The following is a 23,149-nucleotide window of genomic DNA, read 5'->3' on the forward strand; positions in this document are numbered from 1 at the left end:
GTATTAATTATATTATTTTTTCTTAATTATTTTTACGTAGTTGTATTTTGATGATGAGTGGACTAAGCTATACGGGAAGCTTATGAAGATGTTTGAAAAGCGGGAAAGACACTTAGAGCATCCGCATTGGGACCTCCTTGATAGCCTCCTTGATAGCCTACTTGATAGTGTTTGTGTTATTGAGTAGGTAGTGCTGCATTGGGGTTCCTTGATAGCCTCCTTGATAATATTAGTTTTGATTTTATGTTTTTCATTTAAATTTTATTTCTCAAATTTAAATAACACAATTTATTACAAATTTAAATTGCATTAATTATAAAATCCTAAATATTACATAAAACTTTAATAAAATAAATAAAATAATGAAGAAACGGTCGAAAATATTGAAATAGGATTTTTTTTTTTTTTTTTAATTATGGCGCGTGCAGAGCACGCGCCTACTCGAGGCTCCTCGATAACTCGAGGAGTCCTCGAGGAACTCCACGCTGCATCGCCCTCCTCGAAGCCAGCCATCTCCTCGAGGAGGCCCTCGAGTACCCGCGATGCGGGTGCTCTTACCGCTTAAAACAGGTATAAGGACTGGGAATCACAAATTTCTTATGTGAAGGCATATGAGGTGTCATCGACTCAGAGATCATGGTTGCTTGCCACTCAAGTAATATTACTTTAAATACAATTTTTTATTTTTATTTTTTATGTTAGAATTTCAATCCATTCTATAAATACTCCATCCGTCTACAAAAATAATTTATTTTTGTTATTTTGGGATGTCCACAAAAATTGGCCTCTTTTTATTTTTGAAAACTATCTATCACAGGGTGGGTCATATTCTCTGCTAACAATACAATTAATTATCATTATAAACACTACTTTTTAAGTTGGATCATTTCTCCACTCACAATACAATAATTATTTTTATTAAAACTTGTGTAGTCCTTTACTAGAATTATTTTTTGTGGACAAATGTAATATTAACTTTTTTGTTTTTCCCGTGTGTACTCATACCTATATTGATGGATGCATGTTACATCGTCTGTTGAGTCAACATGCACACGGAAGAGTATGTATGATTTCGTTGGTTTCCTGTATCATAATATTGAGTCGACTGTGTGGAACCACCAGGTTGCGAAATTGTTGCCGCTGGTAAATTTATTTTGGCAGAATAGAGCATTTAATTTCCAACTTCCCAAGCATTACTTGAGGAAGATAGCTAGCCAGTAGTATTTTTTTAGTTATGCGAGCTACAGAGAGGCTAACTCTATATATTATGACAATGCTCGTTTAATTTGAAATAATGTTATTGATCGCCAATAAAAATAATGAAATCCATATATAATTTCATACACATATTATATCATAATATAATAATTTAACCCATAAGAAAAACATCAATAAATTTTGCTTCTAAAAAGAACAATAACAAAATAACTTGAAATCCTATTTAAACATATAATAAAAAATATATTATTAAAGTTTGACTGAAAAATTTACTTAATTAGTTGGATCCGCAGATAACCTTATATTTAACTCATGAGTTGTTTTTTTTAAAAAAAAAAAATTGAATATGTCTTATTAAATTGATAAACAGTTAAGTCTCTAAATTTTAAAAATCTTATAATACCATTCACGCAGCTTCCTTATTTAATTAGGATTCCTGTAGTTAGAGTTTTATGAATTAGATCATGTTTCTTTTTAATTATACAGATAAAATATATGTAATTATTTATTCATTAATTTATTATTGTTGTAAGTAAGTGAAGACGAATCATTAAATTTGCATTACTATTTTCCCAAAAAAATAAGAAATTCTTCTTCTTTTCCCAAAAAATTAAGAAATTAGGTGCATGCATCTTCAATAATAAAATTGAAGTTGCATATTTTATTGTCACTAATAATCGATGATTTAAAAAGTACTCTTTATGTATTCTTTTTATTAAATGTTCTATCTATATTCTTTATTATATATATTTTTTAATTTTACCTATATATTTTTTTAAATTACTTATTAATCCTCAATTTTTGTTTTATTTTATTTAAAGTATGTAACTTATATTATTATTAGGGTTAATTGCATATAAATTACTGAACTTTCAACAAATTCTCATTTTTATTAAAATTACCCAACTATTAATTTCTTCTCATTTTGTATATTTGCTCATTTTTCATCGTGGTGACATGGCATAAATATACTCGTTCATGAATATGCTTGCGTAGCATAAATATGATCGTGTGAAAGAATAGAATTGACATTGTAATGTATAGTTGGATGAAAACGACGTCATTTCAAACCCAAAATTTGGTCGAAAAATGAATAAATATTCAAAATGAGAAGAAATTAATAGTTGAGTAATTTTAATAAAGAATTTAAACTTCATGTGCAAAATGAGAATTTGTTAAAAGTTCAGTAATTTATATGCAATTAACTCTTATTATTATTATTATTATTATTATTATTATTATTATTATTATTATTATTATTATTATTATTATTATTATTATTATTATTATTTTGACCCTAGCTATAATAGATAAGAAATAAAGCTAATAATTAAAGTATATGAAAATAATGCATAATATTCAATAACTCAGTAATTTTTGTAGGAATCAACCACCCACATTTAATATGAAAAATTTAAACCCTCAATTGGCTTAAATATCCTTAAATTAAAAGTCAAACTATTATAAATCAACAATCGATATTTAAAGAAATTAATTAGATTTAACAAAATAGCCAACACTTAATTTAATAATTTTGACATTGATAAAATAAAAGTAACAACCCACATTTAATATTATAATTTTGGACTCTTAAAAGTACAAAATAAATTAGGGTGATTCTATTCATAACCCCCATTTTACTCCTTATAGCACCTTTTAAAAAAAACTAATAATAATTAATTATAAATTTATTATTTTATCCTATATTTTATTGTCTCCAAATTAAATTAAATTTTAAATTAATAAATTTATTTAATGCATATAAACCCTAGAAAAAACTGTATAGCCCCCAACTCAAAATTCTGAGAACCATAAACAAAATCAATACCGTGTCTTCCTAACTTTTTCTTGAAATTTCTGAAATCAAACGATTAGCAAGTCATCCCGTTTCCCTTCTCTACTCGCCCTAACAAATTCACGCGCACTTGTAATTCTGGGATATCAATATATACTATGTAGTACAACCCCGCACGCCCCATAAAAATAAAGAAGATTTGTTGGCTGGATATATCAATCAAATATTTCTTACCTAGCTACTGCAATAATATACTGAGTAATAGGCGGAAGACATATCTTAGCCATTTTGAGCATATCTAAGTGCATCTCTCTTAAAAGAAAGCGTATACACATGAATTGCAGTTACCATCATTCATTCTACTTATTTCATAATGATAATGAGGTTGCTGAGGGAGTAGATGCTAAATGCTTAGAAATCACTCTGTAGCAGTACGCCCACCTACAAACATGGAACTGACTTGTTTCCTTTCTCTCTTGATAACGAAGACCATCATTAATTTGTGATTAAAAAGAAATTGAAACAATAAATTTAATTTAATTTGGAGGCTATAGAATATAGGGTAAAATAGCAAAATTTTATTTAATTATTATTATTATTTTAGAAAGGAGACTGTAAAGAGTAAAATAGGGCCTATGAATAGAATCACCCAATATATTATAGTTAAAAGTCAATACTCAATTAGCTCAAAATCAAAAGCCCAAATAATAAAAAAATTAATTCAACAATCAAAACAAAAATACAAAATAAAGATAACGACTATAAAATGAAGAGGTGGTTTTGGGTACAACCAGGAGTACCATACAATTGGGTTGACCCGCATCTAGAGCCTGACTCTCATTTTGATTCAAACCCGCAACTTGATCCAAATCGTGTAAACGATACTATTCAGTTATACAAATGACACTGTATGTAATTGACACTATTCTCTTATACAAATGACACTGCGTATAAATGACACCATAATATTGTAAATGACACTGTGTATAAATTGACACTATTAAAAAACATAAATGACACTTTCTGTATTGACACTATAAGATTGTAAATGACAATATAATATTTTAAATAACACTATAAGATTAAAAATGACACTATAACATTTTAAAATGTTACAATGTAATTTATATAACCAAATAGTGTCAATTATAGGCAGCGTCATTTGTATAACTGAATAGTGTCATTTACACGATTTGAGTCAAGATGTGAATTTGGATTAAGATACGGGTCAGGATCTGGGTGTGGGTCAACCCGATTGTACGGTACACCCGGGTGTACCCAAGTTTTTGTGTAAAATGAAAATAGTGTAAATGCAACCCTAATCTCTATTTGGTATCTTCTAGCGCTGCTCTTCTTCTTCAGTTTATTTCTGCATCTTTTTCTTTAATTTTTTCTTAATCACCATTGACAAATACTTCTGCTCAACATTCACCTTCTAAATCCTCATTTCACATTCACTTTCAAAATCCTCGTTTCACTCACTGTCTCGCGCTGCGCTCTCGTCTGTAGCCTCTTAGAGCATCCGCAGCGCTGGTATCGAGCGGCGCCTCGATCCGGGTCGAAGATCAGATGGCCGCCGCACTGGAGACGCAGCGGGATGCGAGGCCGTGTCTTGGCTAAGACACAGGGCGAAGGGCAATTGTGTATGCACTACAAGAAAAATGAGTATACATGACACTGCATACATGACGCTTTTTATGAAAAAACGTCATGTATGAGCGCCTTTTTGGTATACATGACGCTTTTTAAAAAAAATGTCATGTATGCAGTGTCATGTATAGAATACATGACACTGTGCTGACACTTTTAGTAAAAGCGTCATGTATGAGCGTCGTTTATTCATAGTATACATGACATTTATTTCAAAGCGTCATGTATGTGCGTTAATTTAAATGTTATACATGACATTTATTCAAAATGTCATGTATTTATTAGTACAAAAAATTAACCTAACTCTCTCTCTCTCGTTTGTAACGCGCCGCTATCTCTCTCAGTCCCAAAACATATCTCTCTCAGCCTCACCGTTGCCTCGCACCGCGTCGCGTCGACCACAGTGAAATCGTCGCCTCTCCTACCCAGCTCCGACGACAACACAGCCAGCACGCCGCGCCTCCGCATTTCTCTCTATCTCCACTGCTCAATTACAGCCGTCGCCGCCCGCATCTCAAGCGATAGCGCCACAACCTATTTTCCCAAACCCTAGGTCCCTAAATCGCGGCCACCAGCTCTCCGGAGGTTATATGGAAAGGAGAGGGACGAGAGAGGTTTAGGTGAGAGATTTGGGTCTTTGATTTGCATTGAATCGAGGTCTCCGGCCACCATTTTATAACGCGTCGCTCGACCTCCGCCCACCTCCGCCTCGACGTCCTTCTGCCCTGCCGTGAAGATCTTCCTTCACCGGCCGATCTGTACCAGCAGGAATTCAGCCTCCGCCGCTGTCCTTCGCCATCACACCTCCGCCGCCGTCTCTGCAGGGAATCAGCCACCGGTTTGAGGTATGTAATTTCAGCTAATTTTGTTTTAATTTCAGTTAATTAATTTTATTATAAATCAGAAAAAAATAGTATAAATTGTCACTATGAGCTCTCTGAGAAACCTTGATTTTTTTCTGCCTGTAGCTGCCCTAGACTGTAGATTTTGCAGATGGTTTTGTGCTGTTCAGAGCTGATGCAGATTGTTATTTGGTATTTATTTTCTGAAGGAATTTTGTAATAGAAATTTGAAATGTATAGCATAAATAATATGGGGATGAATCTAGAGTCAGTCAAATTACTGTCTCTTTGAGTCCTTATAACTTCACAATTGTAGACCTTCCTATAGATTGATATATGTATTGGGAGAAGTTACAAATAAGAACCACTATATAAAATGAGAATGGAGAACCACTGAGAAATGAGAATACATGAATAAATCAATAAAATCAATGAACAAAACAATGTAACACATGAACAGCCACATTCAGTTAATGTGGTTGTTCATGTGATACATTTATTTGTTCATGGATTTCATTGATTTTTTCATGAATTTCATGGATTTGTTCATGTATAATTCTCACTTAATCCCAACCCTGTATCTGCTGCATTTCTACCAGGAATTGTATGGTGATGAATGAATAGGGCACTGTAATGAAGAAAAACTCATTTAAAATACGAAAACGTCCTGCTTTATTTCCTACCGGATTGTGTTTAAACTCTCGACAGATTTGTTATAGTTCTCTTTAGCCGTTCTCTGGATTTGTTCGGTTTGATTTCTTGCAAATCAAAGAAGCATAAAGGTTGAGAATGTTTATGTTCATCTTGGAGATTCTGACTGGAAGTTAACAGGAAAGCTCATCCTTACAGCAGCAGGTGCTAAATTGAAACTTCTATCTCTTATTTGCAGGATTTTGGTTGTTGAAAAACATATGGAGTAGGGTACTTAATTGCCTTTTGTTTTCCAGGGGTTAGCAAATATTGTTCAATGATGAAAGAGCTCAGCTGTCAAAATTGTGAAGCATACTGAATTTTATTCATAGCTTCATGAAATTCGAATAGGGCTTCCTCGTTGCAGGGGATACCGGACTGCCCATCTGATGATGAGAATCTATCTCTCTGCTTGACATAACATGTCTTGAAAAGCATGATTGTTAGGTATGCTATTGAAATCTCATATTTCTCCATCTGATGATCCTGTCACAGATGACCTTTAGGAACATTTCAGTGGTTTCTTGTATCGTAGAAGTTAGTTCAAGAAAGGCATTCTCACTGCATGGAATCATTAGACCTCCTGTGGGGTGATTGAAGCCGAATTCTTCCTCGGCTCGGTGCAACAAGCCTTGAAATGAAGGATGATTAAGCCGAATTCTCACTACATGATCTGTTTACAAACACTGCAGCTATATATTGTTGGAACACTATATACATAAATAATGAGTCCTCAAAAACTGTTGAATTAATGCTTGCTCTCTTCACGCATGCCACAGCTGCATTTTTGAAGTCACTTCAACGAACGCGTTCTCGTTGCAGGGGATCGTGAGGCCTCCCATGGGGTGATTGAAGCCGAACTCGTCCTCAGCTCGTCGCAGCAACGCTTGAAATGAAGGGTGGTTGAGGTACGATAAAGGCACCACATACCTTCTCCTCTGAACTTCTCCTACATAAACTGCTATATGCCCTTTAGGCACATCTGTTTGGTTTCTGTTAGAAAGAATGAAGCTTGTGGAATTGTTTTATAAACTTCTTCAGTATACGTTTTCTTTATCTTTTTAAATTCATGATTTTGAGTATTAGGCATAAAGTTAGACTTAAAGATCACCACTCTAAATATATTTCCTTTTGTGCCTACGAGGGGACAACGCGAGAGTTGACAAGGGCGAGCAAGCTGCCTTGGCTGGTGCAGTAGGGATGGTTTTAGCTAACAATGAGGCTTCTGGTAATAAAATTTTTGCTGATCCTCGTGTTCTCCCTGCATCACACATCAACTTTTCCGATGGCCTCGCCCTTTTCTCTTCACACATCAACTTTTCCGATGGCCTCGCCCTTTTCTCCTACATCAACTCAACGAGGTTCGAATCATGAATCATGAATCATGGATCCTATTGAAAGCTTTTTCTGACATGGAGAAGTTCTTGCTTTCTTTGACCTTTCGAAAGCTTCTGGGAACTATTATGACTTGTGGATTTTGAATGTAGGATTCTCTATGAAAAATACTATTATGGTGTAGCTTTTTAGATGTTCATTATGGTGTTGGGAGATGTTGTAAAACAATGGATCTTATTTTGTGGATGTTGGATTATTAGTTGTTATCAATGTTTAAATGAGCATTTTTAGTATGTGTTAGTTTGTTATTTTATGGTACAATGAATTCATATTTATAAATATAAAAACAGGAAAAATAAATAAAATAGGAAATATTATATTCAAATTATGAAAAAGCATAGATGACGGTTTTCAATTGTCATCTATATATATACCTAAAATATGTCAAAAAAACGCCCAAAAATGACGGTTTTCAAGCAATTAATTACGGTCAAAAACTGTCGTATATGTTAATATACATGACGCTTATCGGTTTTACATGACGGTCAAAAAGCGTCAAGAAAAAAAATATGAGTATCATGTATTGTACAATATTTGACGGTTTCAAACTGTCAAGTATAGATACAGAACCGTCAAGAAAACTGGTCATACATGACGGTTGTTAACCGTCATCTATACTAGGGGTTATTCTTGACACCACTATACTTGACAGTTCTGAAAGGGCATAGATGACGGTTTTTAGCCGTCATCTATGAGCGTTTTTCTTGTAGTGATGGCGCGTCCTCCGGACGCGCCCAATTAAAAAAAAATCAAAATTCATTTTATTTTTTTTAACAAATGACTGTTTGAAATATTTTTTTTTAAATGACCGTTGGGCCAACGGTTGAATTCACCAATTTTAAATTTTTTTCCCCCCCTTTATCTATATATATCACAACTTAATTCCATTCATTTTATTATCTAAAAATCATCTCCACATCAAAAAATTCTCTACAAAAAATGTCTTCCACCTCATCAAGCCACGAGGACGAGCGACGTGCTCAAGAATTTTCCAATCTTGTGCAAGAATTTAACCAAATTGTTCAAGATATTGGTGATCCAGATGAGCAACCTCGTCGTCGGCGACGAAGCGTGGCAAAGAAGGCCTACATTCGTCGGGACCGTGAAGCCGGCGCTCTACGTTTGCACGCGGATTACTTTGATGAAAATCCGGTCTACCCCGACAACATCTTCTGTCGTCGATTTCGGATGCGTCGTGCGTTGTTTTTGTGTATCGTTAATGCTGTCGCATCCGATCCATACTTCCAACAACGCACGGATGCACTTGGGAGACCCGGCTTCACGCCATTGCAAAAATGCACTGTTGTTGTTCGTATGCTAGCTAACGGTGGGGCAGCGGACCAATACGACGAGTATCTCCGAATTGCAGAGTCCACCTCGTTGGAGTGCTTGCGCAGATTTTGTCGAGCCATTATTCAACTCTTCGGTGCGGAATACTTGAGGAGGCCGACTTCCGCTGACTGCCAACGGCTTCTAGCAAATGCACGAAGCGAAGCACGGCTTCCCGGGAATGCTAGGGAGCCTTGATTGCATGCATTGGCCGTGGAAGAATTGTCCAACGGCATGGCAAGGCGCATACACTCGCGACGATCAGGGGGAACCGACCATCATCCTCGAAGCCGTCGCATCGCAAGATCTATGGATCTAGCATGCTTTTTTTGGCACTCCTGGTTCGAACAACGACATCAACGTGCTCAACAACTCGACGTTGTTCAACGATCGGCTGCAAGGAATGGGGGTGCCGGTCACATATCAAGTCAACAACGCCTACTACACAAGTGGGTACTACTTGACTGACGGCATCTATCCCAATTGGCCTGTATTCGTGAAGAGTCCTACACATCCGACGGATCCGAAGGGGAAGAGGTTCAAAGTGATGCAGGAAGCAGCTCGCAAGGATATTGAACGAGCCTTCAGCGTCCTTCAAGCTCGTTGGGCAATCGTCAAAGGCCCATCTCGTCTTTGGAGCAAGGAGGCGATGAGCGACATCATGTTCACGTGCATAATTTTGCACAACATGATCATCGAAGAAGAAGGCAAGCACGCAACACAGTGGGAAGAAGACGCCAACGAAGCTTCAAGTAGCGCCGCATCTCAACCTCGTGCCGGTGCTCCGCCGAATTTTTGTGCATTTGTTGCATGACAAGCATCCATGCGAGACACGGAGATGCATGCTCGCCTCACTTTGTACTTGAAGGAGCACATTTGGTCTCGTTTTGGTCCGATTGAGCCCTAGAAAATTATTGTAATTTTTATTTTTTTCATTGTATTTAAATTATGTCTTAAATTATTGTAATGTAGAATTTTAATTTTAATAAAATATGAATTTTAAAAATAAAAGTGTAGAAATGTGAATTTTGTGGAAATGAGGATCTAAGCACCCATCTAAGACACAATGCATTGGAGAGGGGTGTGTCTTAGGTGGGGACCACCTTCTAAGACACTCCTCTAAGATACTTGCATTGGAGATGCTCTTACTCTCTCTGTTTTTCATCGATCGAAGTTGCTTGCCTCCTCCTGTTGTCGGCGCCCACCTCGCTTCTCCTCGAAATCTCCGCAACAGCACCCTGCGTCCCCACTCCAACTCAGTGCGCTGCTGCATGTCCCATTATTTCCCGTCACGTCGCCTCTTTCGGCTTCGACCCATCCTTTAGGGGATTCGATAGCAGCTGCCAATGCCTCTCAACCCATATGCTAATAGCACATGAATCTACTACAAATATGAAATGTGGGAGTGAAGATGGAAATTTATAGGGGGTGAAGCTTGGAGGCCAAGCAGCGAATTCAATTTTGAAATCCACTCCAAATCTCAATATTTAGTATTAACCATAAAAATTTCTATTTGCCCAGTATTTTATTTAATGAATAAGATTAATTTTTTGTTTACCCAATAGATTGTTGGATATTTGACTCCAAAAAAAAAAAAAATAGATTGTTGGATGTCAAACTTGTGCTCCACAGTTGAATTGATTTATAAATTTCTGATTTTATTTTTAGATGATTTGTTTGTAAATATAGTGTGTGAATGAGAGTAAAAGTATAAAGGTATATGTTCTAAAATAGAAATACCACACTTATTGTGGACGAACGAAAATGGCAAAAAGACCACACTTATCATGGATGAAGGGAGTAATACATAGTCACATTAGTTAAATGGTAGGAGTGTTTTGGCGCGAAATGACTTATACTCAACTTATATATATATATATATATATATATATATATATATATATATATATATATAGGAGAAAGTTCAATAGAAACATAAATATTTTCAAAGTATAGAGTCTTAATCTTAGCCGTTGATCTTATCTAATCTAACGGTCAGCGTTCGTTCGTTTAACGTTCAACGCGGAATTGTGTTGAACTTATACAGGGTTCGACCCCCCAAACCCCCAAATGTTCAACAAATCATTGGTATGTTCAACCCCATTTACTGACATGTTAATGACATGTTCAATGCTTCTCCATACTCTACTTATATATCTGTTTCTATGGGCTAAAATAAGAACCAATATAAACCATTAGATCTTCAATATTGGACGGTTAGATATTGGCCATATTTAGTTGATGAATTACACACTGATTTCACATTAGGTTAGAAAGGTAATTTTATTTTTTCAGTAATTATCATTTTCTTAATTTGAGGGAATCGTGGGATACAATTTCAATTACAGATTTGATCCCAATTATTTTCTAGGATACATAAACACGCAAACAAAGAACTTAAAAAAAAAAACAAAAAAAAACTATCTGTCTGCGCAAGAATTTTGAGAAGTACCCAAAAATTCATGCGCAGACACCGAATGATTCACATATTCATTTCGATACTATAATAAAATTCATACGCAGACAACGAATGATTCACACACGATTGCATCATATTCATGTCGAGCTATAAAGATTATACATGGAGCTTTTTCTATATTAAATTCACGTGCACGACACACTCAATTCACGCTGTAAGTATCCGTCTGAATTCCAGAGAGATCAAATCAAATTGGATTTCATACGCAATATGTTTGAATATACATAAAAGATTGTTGAGATATATACTCAAGTGAACTGATCAAACCTTCATTTTCATATTTAATAGCGGCAGTTTCAGAATAGCGTAACTAAGTAAGAGAGAATTAAAAGTCAACTACCTATTATGCCCCTTTTGAATTATGTGAAGAGTTTTTTGAATAGCCCTCCCCCATATTATATACTCCCTCCGTCCCGCCCAAGATGCTACATATTCCTTTTTGGGCCGTCCCAACGAAGATGCTACATTTCTATATTTGGCAAAAATAAGAAATTTTAAACACTTAATTAACACTAATTAAGTATTTCTTTATTCTCTTCTCTCTCCTACTTTATCACTTTATTATCTTCTCTTTCTTACTTTATCACTTTATTACCTTCTCTCTCCTACTTTATCACTTTATTATTACACACTTAAAACATTAATCTACAACTCCTTAAATCACGTGCCGAAAAGCAAATGTAGCGTCTTGGTCGGGACGAAGGGAGTATATATATATATATATATATATATATATATATATATATATATAGGGGAGGGCTAAAATAAAAATACTTCTTAAAATATAAAATATAAACAATTTTCAGTCCTTAGATCATCAAGATCCACGGTTGATTCGTAACGCTATTGGATGAATTCGTGATCCTGAATTTGAATCCCAAAGGTAACAAAAATTTAATTTTCACAATTTGTAATCCTGTTGGATGAATCCATACGTGTTCTATATAAAATTCATATATTGAAAAAAAATTATTTTTATTTTAAGAAGTATTTTCACGATAGTCCTTCCCTATATATATATAGATTTTAAGAAACAACATTCTTACTTAGCTTTATATATATAGATACATAGATTTCTAAGAGACAACATTCTTACTTATCTAAATACCTCCTGAATATATTTTGTACTGTATTCTTTTTTATTTTTTCGGTGGACTATGCTTTAGGAGATTGTGGCACATGGTATTTTTTTTAATTGGTATGGTTAGTGTCGCCAGCCTGAGATAAGAAAGTTCTAATTAATTTTATAAAATGATTTAGGATATAGACATGTACTCTTTCTAGAAACTCTTGAGTAAATAATTTTGAGGAGACTTATTATATAACAAACATAGTCGAAAGCGTGTTGTTATTGACGATTGCCTGAACCTCCAATTGTATTTCGTGTAATTGCACATTGCATTTATGAAGAATCATTTCTTAATCAACTCAGTATTTTGAAAAATAGAAATAAAATAACTCTCCGAAAACAAGTTGCTGCAATATTAAAGATGAGAAAGGTTCCAAATAGAAAGGGACACGTAAGAAGGTGTCGGCTTTATTTTGTCTGGATTGTGCTTCTAGAAATGGGGGCTCTCTAGAACTTAATCAAAGAGTCAAAGACCCGTAGAGAAAGCAACTTGCTTTATAAATTATAATTACGCCTTGTTTCTGCTAATAATCAAATCACCACACCACTACAGCGACACAAACTCATCAATATATTGAAGCTCAATCACTCACACAAAAAACCCAAATCGAATTTTAATTTCTATGGGTTTGTTTCGGACAAGAAGGAACTTGTATTTACTTTTGCTTGTAGCATGTATAGCAATTCAAGAAACCAGCAGAGGTGAAACTCGGACAATTCCCTTCCGACAGCAACTAGGTAACATCTTGTCTTGTACCTTCGCCCTCTCTCTCTCTCTCTCTCTCTCTCTCTCTCTCTCTCTCTCTCTCTCTCTCTCTCACTCTCATGCTGTGTTGATAATGATGATGAACAGGCAAAAACAGAACATTTGCAACACTAGGACTGGTATGCAAGTGCTGTAATGGTGGAGAAGAATCGTGTACAGTTTCATGGAAAGGATCCTGCTCCAAACTTCAGTGTCTGCCTTGGAAATTTCAATAACATTTGGATATATATGTATAGTTTTTATTCAAAGGGATCTACAAATTTTGTATTGAAATGATGAGTGTGTGTATATATATGTATATAGGTTTATGTGCTGAGTTCTTCTTGTCCATCTTATTTCATTAAATTTTTTTATGTTGTTTGGAGGATGTTTGATCCACCAACTTCACATGCATTTGGGTCGAAAGAAAGAATTTTTGTTGTGAGATTATATTAACTTGAAACGTACATCAACATGAGATTTAAGAATTTGAATTAAATAAAATTTAGATCTCATACAAATTTCATGTCTAACACAGTTTTTGTGTTAATGCTATATGTTCCAACTTAAAACACCTAAATTGACTCGCAAGAGAACGAAGTCAATTTTACCGTAGTAAATTAACCCAAGTCAATTATCAAGGAAAGCCACTACAAAAAAAGGGAGATTATTGACGACATTTCCCGTCGGTAATAGGGACACGGCGGCCGGTAAATACATTACCGGCGGCGTTACCGACGACGATTTTCCGCTGACGAATGCCTCGTCGGTAAGTCGATTATACCGGCGGCAATCGGACGCCGCCGGCAATTAACAGCGGTGACGCCACCAGTATTGTCGCCGTTGAACGACGGTGAATTAGAGGAGAATTACCGACGGTAGAGGCTGCTGGTTGACCGGACGTCGGTGGCGCTCTGGTTGGATTTGGCCGAAATATTACCGACGAATTAGCAGCGATGGCTTGCCTCGGTAATAATTTTTAATTTATTTTTTTTTATTTTATTTATTTATTTTATTGTATATCCACAATTTATTTTCGTATTTATACACTATTGCATAAGTTAGACGAACTTCCCAGTCGGTCACTCATCTTAGTTGTGCTCTAAAGTCAAACACGCTTAACCTTGAAGTTCTTTTCGAGTGGTCACTAGTATAGAACACTCGTATTATTGATATATCTAGTACCTATTAATTTATTTAAAGTCTATTTCAATATATAATATCATATATTCATAACCTTAGAATATGTCGAGATGACAAGAGATGTTGTTAATTACGGATTGGGCTCGTTTCTGTCCTTATTTTTATGTCGAAAAAATATTTATTTATTAATTTATTATTAATATTTTTTAAATCAATCTAGTTTATACACCATAAGTATTTTAATTTGGTAATTGGAATGTATTTTGAATTCATTTGCATACTTTAAATGTAATGTTGTTTCAAAACATGAAATAAATCATTCAATAAAACATAAATGTAAAAACAAAGTGCCAAGTGTAATGTTGTTACAAAATAGGAAATAATTAGTTCAACAAAATGTAAACATATAAAAGTCAAGACGATGGACCAGGATCAGAGACCTAATCATCATCATGATGAGTAGGAGATGGAGGTAGCTGACCCGTCTACCTCATATACTGCTCCATCATAGCCATCCGCTCCAAGAATTCTGCTCATTCTGCAGCCTTGTCCTCTTCCGCCTTCTGCAACGTCTCCTCCAGCGTAGAGGTCCGTATCTCATACAACTGCTGAGACATCCTAGAAGCGCCAGTGCTGCAAGTAGACCCCCTACTAACCTGGCTCCGACCGGCACTTCCAGTGCCGTAGAGTCGTGACCTGTCTGGCTGTACGAACTCCAAGTAGATCTCATCCAGCCGGTCCTCTCGTCCAGTCTCAACAGCAATGCGACGAATCTCTGCCTAATTTCATACATAACAATGCATAATTGTTAGAAAATAAATACATTTCACTATGTATTAATATTTGATTAAACTTAAACACTTACATCTATTCTCTCATCCCTCGGTGATAGAAAAGTTCCATTTGAGCGCATGTGGAGGCGGAGGAAGGTGCTATAGTTATGTGCATCCTGGGGGAGATTAGTCTCCAAACTCTGTTCATGCATGTATATAAGATAAATAAGTTATATTATTTGCGATATTATACATATATATATATATATATATATATATATATATGTATATATATATAGGGGTGAGCTACCATGAAAACACTCTTAAGTGTATAAAATAGGAACAAAATCCTACCTTCCATCCATCTAAAATCAAAGGTCCAGATTCAATCTTAATGCATTTGACGGTTCATTGTTGGTGGACTGCTGATTCGTAACTAAAACATCCAGAAGGTTAAAAGTGTAATATGCTCTTGTTGACTTTTTGACTTTCATTGTCTTCTCCGATACTAGCAGCCATGGATATGGAAAGATTTTATTCCATATCAGAATTAATTTATGTGGAATGAATTGAATGTATAATTAATCGGATATATATATCTCTCTCTCTTAAATTTCAACCCACCAAAAAAAAACATCAAAAACACTCTCCCATGGCGAGACTAGGGTTACACAGTATAGTGTCCGATGGAGAAGATGAAGAATACAACACAAGGTTCGTAACTTTAGGGTTCCATTCTAGTGTCCGATTTCTGTGCTTGTTTTTTTTTTTCCTTCTATATTTGAAAGGTAATTTCTGTGTTCGTCACCTTGAGGCGAAATGAATGATTTTATTCGATTTTTTGTGTTCGTAACCTTGAGATTTTATTGTAGTGTCCGATTTCTGTGTTTGTTTGCTAGTTTGTTTTTTTAAGTATTTGAAAGCTAATTTCTGTGTTCGTCACCTTGAGGCAAAATGAATGATTTTTGTCATGAAACGATTGTGAAAATGTGAAATTATTTCTAATCGATCTACTAAAATACTGTGGATTGTCCCCTAATGTCTAATCAAAGAATACAACGCAAGGTTCGTAACCTAGTTGGAAGGTTACGAATTTTTTTCATTTAAATATTCAAGATTTGTGAAATTGTTTCCAATCGATCTTTTAAAATACTGTGGATGGTCCTCTACTGTCTTGAAATGATTGTGGTGTCCCTTTCTCCAAATATAAGTATGCACAAGTTTATTTTTGTTCCTTGGACTTGTGTATGTGTTGTCAAAATTTAGTTTTTTTGATTCGTAATTCTATACATTGAGATTTGTAATCTGTTTTTACATGTTGTTGTCAGATATTCTATATGGATAGTGTAGTGACCCGCTCTTTTATATATATTAAACCCAGTAATGCGTGTTTATTATTTTTCATTAGTGAATGAAACCGGTTATTATCCGATATGAATTCAGCTTATGATCCTGAATTTATATTGTTAAAGCAATCGATGTTATTATTTCAAAAGCTGTAACTGACTTAGCGAAGTCATGTTATTTTTTTTAAGCGAGATGGAACTAGATATTGTTATTTATAATTACTTAAGTCGATGATTATTTCCGACTCATGAGTTAATTAAATCTGCGGATTTAATTTAGATATTAGAACAACGAATGAATTAAATCTACGGATTTTATTTAGAATCATTTTACAACCTGTCGATTCTAGCAATGCAGGAAATCATATGTCGAAACACGGGATTTATTTAAATAGATACGAGCTCGAGCACGCGATTCATATTACAGAAGCACCGAGACATAAGAATATATCTCATTTATTCACCACTATCTCATTCTCAAAATTTACAACCTTTTGCTCACAATCAACTTTCATTCATATTTCCTAATTACACCATAATCTAGCAAGTACACAAGAAAGAGAAAGAAGGAAAAGATGAGGGGAAGGGAACGTAAGAAAGAGAAAGAAGGAAAAGATGAGGGGAAGGGAACGTGGGCTGCAAGAGCAGCCACTGCTACACCCTTTCCCCTACAACACCTACACCATCACCCCTTTACACCCTCCTGCTACAAAGTACAGCAGGAGTCATTCAGCCACCCTATCTCTGCAGCTTACACTAGCACACTCAAATGTATAGCAACAGCTCCTCTTTTAGTCTCACACTTCAGTCCCAATTCACCACTCTCCTCATTTTTACACTTAGAAGCTTTTGGAGAAGCAGGGACCTTCATCTAGTGCTCCGCCATTTTAAGGTGAGTTTTGGCTACATTCTTCCATCTTATACCTAGCATCACCTGCACTTATTGAAGAGCAAAAACTGCTAAATTATTTCAGCCATTCCAGTTCGTTAAACTCAGCGGCAAACAGACAACCAACATTCATTCTCAAGGTATTAATTCCATTTCAGATATCCATTTTAGTAAGCATTCATACCAAGCATAATCAGTTCCAGATGATATAAGACTCACATAAGCATGATAGACATAACAGACGCACGCTTTATCATGTAGAACACCAACCTCTATTGTTGAACAAGTGTCAATAGGAATTCGAGTTGAACGAGCATAGTATGAGTCACATGCGAATGAGAGTTTAGACTGCATCTGTTTATATTTTGTCGTTGAGAACCAAAAAGGAAAAGAAGGAGCAAGATGTCTACTTAGCTTTAGGAAGGAGTGGGCGACTGCCCTGCTTTGAATCGGGAAGACGGCGCGACGACGGAGCCTCCATTGACGTCGGAACTAAACAGTCGCAGGAGGTGGCAGACATCGCCTACTCGCTGGAATCGTACAACGGCAACGGCTGGGACGATTCTGACTTAGGCATTTAGGGCTTCCTTTTTCTCAACCCCTTCTTTCGGCTTGTGAGATACGATGGAGAGAGAGAACGGATGGACGACGGCTGTAAATCGCCGGGTTTACAGAACGCCGCGGCGCCGAGCAGAGAGAGAGACGGTTCAAAATCAAAGGGGGAAACTAGGGCTTCTGCTGCCCCTTCACCGGATTAAGAAGAAGAGCCGACGCAGGAGGACGAACGAGACCCCGGCTGTTCGCCGGGAGTTGCAGCGGCGGCAGCGGCGATTGCAATTTCAGGGAGAATTAGGGCTCGTCCTTCTCGCCTCGGATGAACTATCAGCAAGAGAGAAGATAAGGGGAGAGAGGCGGGTGCGGCCACGCCGGACCTAGGCTCGGCGGCAGCCGACGCCGGTCGGAGCAGAGACGGCGACTGAAACCTGGACTGATGTTGAGGGAGCTTGACTGATTCCTGGGAGAAGAGGGAGAGCTCGACTGATTTTTGAAAGAGGAGAGAAGACTCGACTGATATTTGAAAGAGAGAGAGAGAGAGATTCGAATGGGCCGATTAATTTGAGAAGAAATGGGCTTTGCTTTATTATTAATTTGGGCCCTGTTATATTTTATTTCAGTTGGGCCTTGAGTTATTTATTCAGATGGGCCTCTATTACATTATTTCTTTGGGCCGAGTTTATTTAGATTAAAGCCCAACTGCATTCTATTTAATTGGGCTGTTGTATCATCTTAGTTGGGCCTCGTTTGATTTATTTATTTGAGCCCAGCTAATCAATTATTTATTCATGGGGCCAAGATTTATTTAATTACTTGAGCCAACGAATTATTTCAATTGGGCATTTCATATTAATTACTCAAGCCCACTTCTACTTAATTAATTATTAGGCTGCCTTATGTTGAGCCTTCTAATTATTTAATCTTATAACATTACTTTTTCTCATTATTAAGCCCGATTAATTATGAGGTTATACAACGAATAAGCCGAAGTATTTATTTATTTTCTATCGACTACAAGGAGCGGGATTTATTTAATTGACAGATTAGAACACCATGAAGAGAAACATATTATTATAGTTAATTACTTGACCTCTTGAGGCGAAACCTAGATGGTTCTTTCACTTGATCCGATAGCAAGGATTGATAGTAGAATTTCTGGATTATTATTTCAGAATAATAATTCATGCATAAGAGGATCATGCATCGTTAATTTCGTATTCTCATTATTTGAGGATTTTGTTCGAGCAAATATCTTATTTATATCCTCGTAATAAAGGTCAAGTGCGAGATTAATAACCAGTCAAAGAGCTACTGTACCACATAGAGTTTCTATCAGGTGGGCTTTACTTTCATATATATCAAATGAGTTTAATGTTATGTTTGAACAGTTATTTCATTGCAAAATCCTTGAACTGAAAATTATTTCAACTGTTGTCTTGCCATAAATGTTTCAATGTTTGGTATGATATCTATCTGATGTGGCTTTGCCAGTTATTATGCAATCAAATTCGGGTCCTGAGCAGTTGATAGCTATCCTGCTAGGGCTAGTGTACACGTGTGACCGTGAGTCATCGAGCGGGTTGGCCGGTCAGGTGTCCGTGAGAGGTGTCCACCTCTCCGGTACAAGGTTCCAGATATGATAGATTACAAGAGAACTTAGTCTGCAGACGAACTTTAAGAATCACAAATGAATTTAGTAAGCTTGGGCCTTTTTAGCGAAAAACCCCCTTGCTGTAATGTTAGCAAGCTTGTTGATCATTTTGAAGTTGAGGTGGTTGAGTCTTCCGTGCCACAACCAGTTGAGCTCCGAGCTGCTTTTGCTGATGAGACATGTTTCTGGAGGGCTGTCTTCCCATGAGACGACGTAGAGACTTCCTTGTCTGGTCCCTCTCAGAACCACCTTCTTCTGACTGTTTCTAACAGTAAATTCATCTTTCTTGATCTTCACTGCGAATCCGCTGTCACAAAATTGACTCACAGACAACAAATTATGTTTTAGTCCAGAAACATAGCTAACATTACTGATACTAGTGTTACCCATGTCGAGTACACCATAGCCTTTTGTTTAGCCGATTGAGGTGTCTCCGAATGCAACTTTTGATCCAGCTTTCTCAACATTTTGAGTGAGATATTCTTTGTAGCCCGTCATGTGCTTCGAACAGCCGCTATCCAGGTACCATGTTCTGATCGAGGCTTTAACTACTTCATTCTTTTTGTTTTTCCTATTTTTGCCCTGCATGAAAGAGTTAATTTAGGTACCCAATCAATGTTTGGGTTCTTCATTGTTAGCTCGGGTTCCTTTTGGAATCCATATCTGCTTCAGAACTGGTCTTGGTGCTGATATCTTGCACTTGGCTGGTTGTCTAACTGAAGTGGTTGGCGCTTCAGTTGGCACATGAGCAATCTTCTATTGAGCTTTTCTTTTAGGAGCCTCGCTTTTGTAGAAGCTTTGTCTGGTGCAGTACTGAGGTCTCATCTGCTCCATTGAGTATCTCCTTTGAGATACGTGAGTCATTCTTAACTGATGAAGACTTGACTGATGTTGTGGAACATGAGTCTTATGATGTCCAGTTGCATACTGTCGTGGTTGACCTTTGGCTCGTTTGGACTTATCATAGCTTAGTCTCCATGGTTGTTCTTCTCTTCGGAACTGAACTAGTTTTCAGTTTTTGATTGCTTTTGTTGTTCTTCCCCCTGGACTGGTGAGGAAGACTCTGTTTCAGTCCCGATGTTTCTTCCTCAATTCTTGACTGAAATATGCTTTCCAGTCTTCTCAATAGGATGAACTGGTTGGGAGCTTCCTTAGCTCGTCTGTAGCTTTGAGGACGAGGAACATTCTTTTTTTCCATCAGTTTTTGCTTCCGAATTTCTTCCATATCATGATCCATAGACTCTTCTGAAGTGTTGTCTTCAAAAGTGTCAGTTGCTTCTTTGATCATGATATTATTTCCTTTATCGGCAGGTGCCACCTTTCCTCCGATGCTTTCCACAAGAGCTTTTGAAGAAAAGTTAGTCATCATGGGAGATTTCATCATACAGTCTTTGACTGTTTCTTCCAATTTGTGACTGAGCCTCTTGATTTCATGAGACGCTCTGTCATATTTTGATGTAGAAATTCTGAGCTTTTCTTTCTAGTCGACTGTTCTCCATGATCAGTCCATCGAGACAGGTTTCATCTGGGAAGTAGATGATCGTCTGATTCTTGACTCGTTCTTCATTGATCTCCTTTTCCATTTTCTGATTCTGCATGAGGAGATCTTCGAACATTTTCCTTAACTGATAGTGATCAGTCATGAGCTGATCATACTCGTCAGTTTCATCGACTGAGCTATCTCTAAATTCTGAGTGCTCTCTTGTAAACACCAAGGAGTTATCAGTATAAGGAGTTTTTGAGTAAGAGTTTACCTTTGGCCTATTCATTCCATTGTCGTAGCTGTTGTCGGCCACGCTTTCGGTGTTGTTGGCCATGAGGGCTTGACTCTTATCATCTGAGCTGGTGGAGTTGAAGGCGGATGATTCTGATGCATATTCAAAAGATCCTGCATCGTCAGCAACCATCGCTTTCTTATTCGCATATTTGCGTTCTCTTCTGGCTTTCATCTAATTGCGCTCAGACTGCGACACTTTAGGACATTCAGATTGGTAGTGCCATTTCTTCTTGCATTCATAGCATTCCACATCTTTTAGATCAATAGCGGTCGACTTTCTTTCACCGCTTCTGTCAGTGGAATATCTGGACTTGCTTTCTCTTTCTTTTTCTTTGTAGTGCTACTTGTGGAACTTCCTGTACTTGCGGAACTTAGATTCCATCTTGTTGAATCTTTCAGTGAATAGAGCATATTGACTGAAGAAGTCTTCTGGCTTGAGTTCCACTTGTTCATTTGACTGCTTCTTGTTTTCTTTTGCTGAAACTTTCAGCGCTGCTCCTTTTGAGGTTGATGGACCATCTTTGTCTGATCCTCCAGCCTTTTTTTTTTCAAGATTTCTCTGAATGTCGAACTCATTCGCCATGAGGTCAGAGAAAAGCTTGTTCATTGGGAGCCTATTGAATCATGGCTTGTTCTGATGAGCGACTGCATAGATCTGCCAATCTCCTCGCGGAAGTGATCGTAGAATCTTTAGGTTGATCTCTCGTTGAGTGTACTTGTCCTTCGAGATGGATTGAACTTCGTTCAGGATCTGGTTGAATCTGAGTTCCATCTCGTCGATAGATTCATTTTTTAGCATGAGGAAGGAGTCGAATTTTTGACAAGCTATTGATAACTTGTTCTCCTTTATCTCCTCGGATCCGATGCACATTCCCTCAAGAATGTCCCACATCTCCTTTGCAGTCCTGCACTTGATGATCTTGGTGACGTGCTTGTCTGGAACTGTGCCAGAGATGATGCTTTTGGCGAGGTTGTCGAGCTCATCTTGCTTCCTTTCTTCTGTGGTGAAGTCAGCCTTTGGTTTGATCTGGACTTCATCAAAATGATCTCTAAATGGGTCTAGAGGAACCCTTTTGATCACCTCCGTGATTATGATGGGTCCTCTGGTGATGACTTCCCACATTCGGCAATGTTGGGCTGTGAGGAAGCTTTCAAGTCGAAACTTCCATATGTCGTATTTTTCAATACTAAACATAGGTAGTGAGGATACTCTGTTGTGGTTAGTTTCCATTGAAAAGAGAAAACAGAATACAACAGAAAAGAAAAGCAGTAAGCACCTTTTAGAAAAAAGAAAGTTTTTCGAGACCTTTAAGGAAAAGGATCTAGTTCTGTAGAACCAAATCAAAGCAAAATTGTTCTTGCGAACAACCTACTCTTATACCAATTGCTAGGTCCGGAGGGTCTTGAATAGGTGTATGGGGGGAATACACCTATATGCTATTTTTGTCGATGAATCAAAACGAAACTTCAAACGCAAACTGACTCAACCTGTTTACTGAAAAGAGTTTTGACCAAAATAGGGTTGACGACTGATACTGAATACTCTTCAGTAAGGAGTTATCAGTTAAGTCAAAGACTTTAACTGATTCACGTAAAGCTTCAGTCGAGTTTGATAAACAGAGATATGTTATGAATCTTACTGACTATCAGAGGATAGATCAGTTAGACTAATAACACACGCAGCGGAAAACTTTTGTTTCGTAATAGCCTGTGAGTTACACACGTTGTCAGTCGTTAGGTTTT

The 23,149-nt window shown here is 36.8% G+C and overlaps 2 protein-coding genes and 1 long non-coding RNA gene across 3 annotated transcripts; 2 read left to right on the forward strand and 1 right to left on the reverse strand.

The window, feature by feature from the left end:
- Positions 1–6,959: 6,959 nt before the first annotated feature.
- LOC130998525 (auxin-responsive protein SAUR21-like) lies at positions 6,960–7,214 on the reverse strand (the record flags this gene model as incomplete). Its single annotated transcript, XM_057923939.1, has 1 exon — positions 6,960–7,214. A coding segment is annotated over one exon (255 nt), but the record flags the coding sequence as incomplete, so codon positions are not given.
- A 2,108-nt stretch (positions 7,215–9,322) lies between these two features.
- On the forward strand, positions 9,323–9,733 carry LOC130998526 (uncharacterized). The gene has a single exon (XM_057923940.1). It carries the CDS (start codon positions 9,323–9,325, stop codon positions 9,731–9,733), a length of 411 nt encoding a protein of 136 aa, XP_057779923.1.
- A 3,182-nt stretch (positions 9,734–12,915) lies between these two features.
- Positions 12,916–13,609, forward strand: LOC130996783 (uncharacterized). The gene is made up of 2 exons (XR_009092793.1): positions 12,916–13,265; positions 13,381–13,609. It is a non-coding gene; the product is annotated as an uncharacterized LOC130996783 (long non-coding RNA).
- The last annotated feature ends 9,540 nt before the right edge of the window (positions 13,610–23,149 follow it).

Source organism: Salvia miltiorrhiza, chromosome 8 (genome assembly GCF_028751815.1).
Source record: "Salvia miltiorrhiza cultivar Shanhuang (shh) chromosome 8, IMPLAD_Smil_shh, whole genome shotgun sequence".
In the NCBI taxonomy this organism is placed as follows: domain Eukaryota; kingdom Viridiplantae; phylum Streptophyta; class Magnoliopsida; order Lamiales; family Lamiaceae; genus Salvia; species Salvia miltiorrhiza.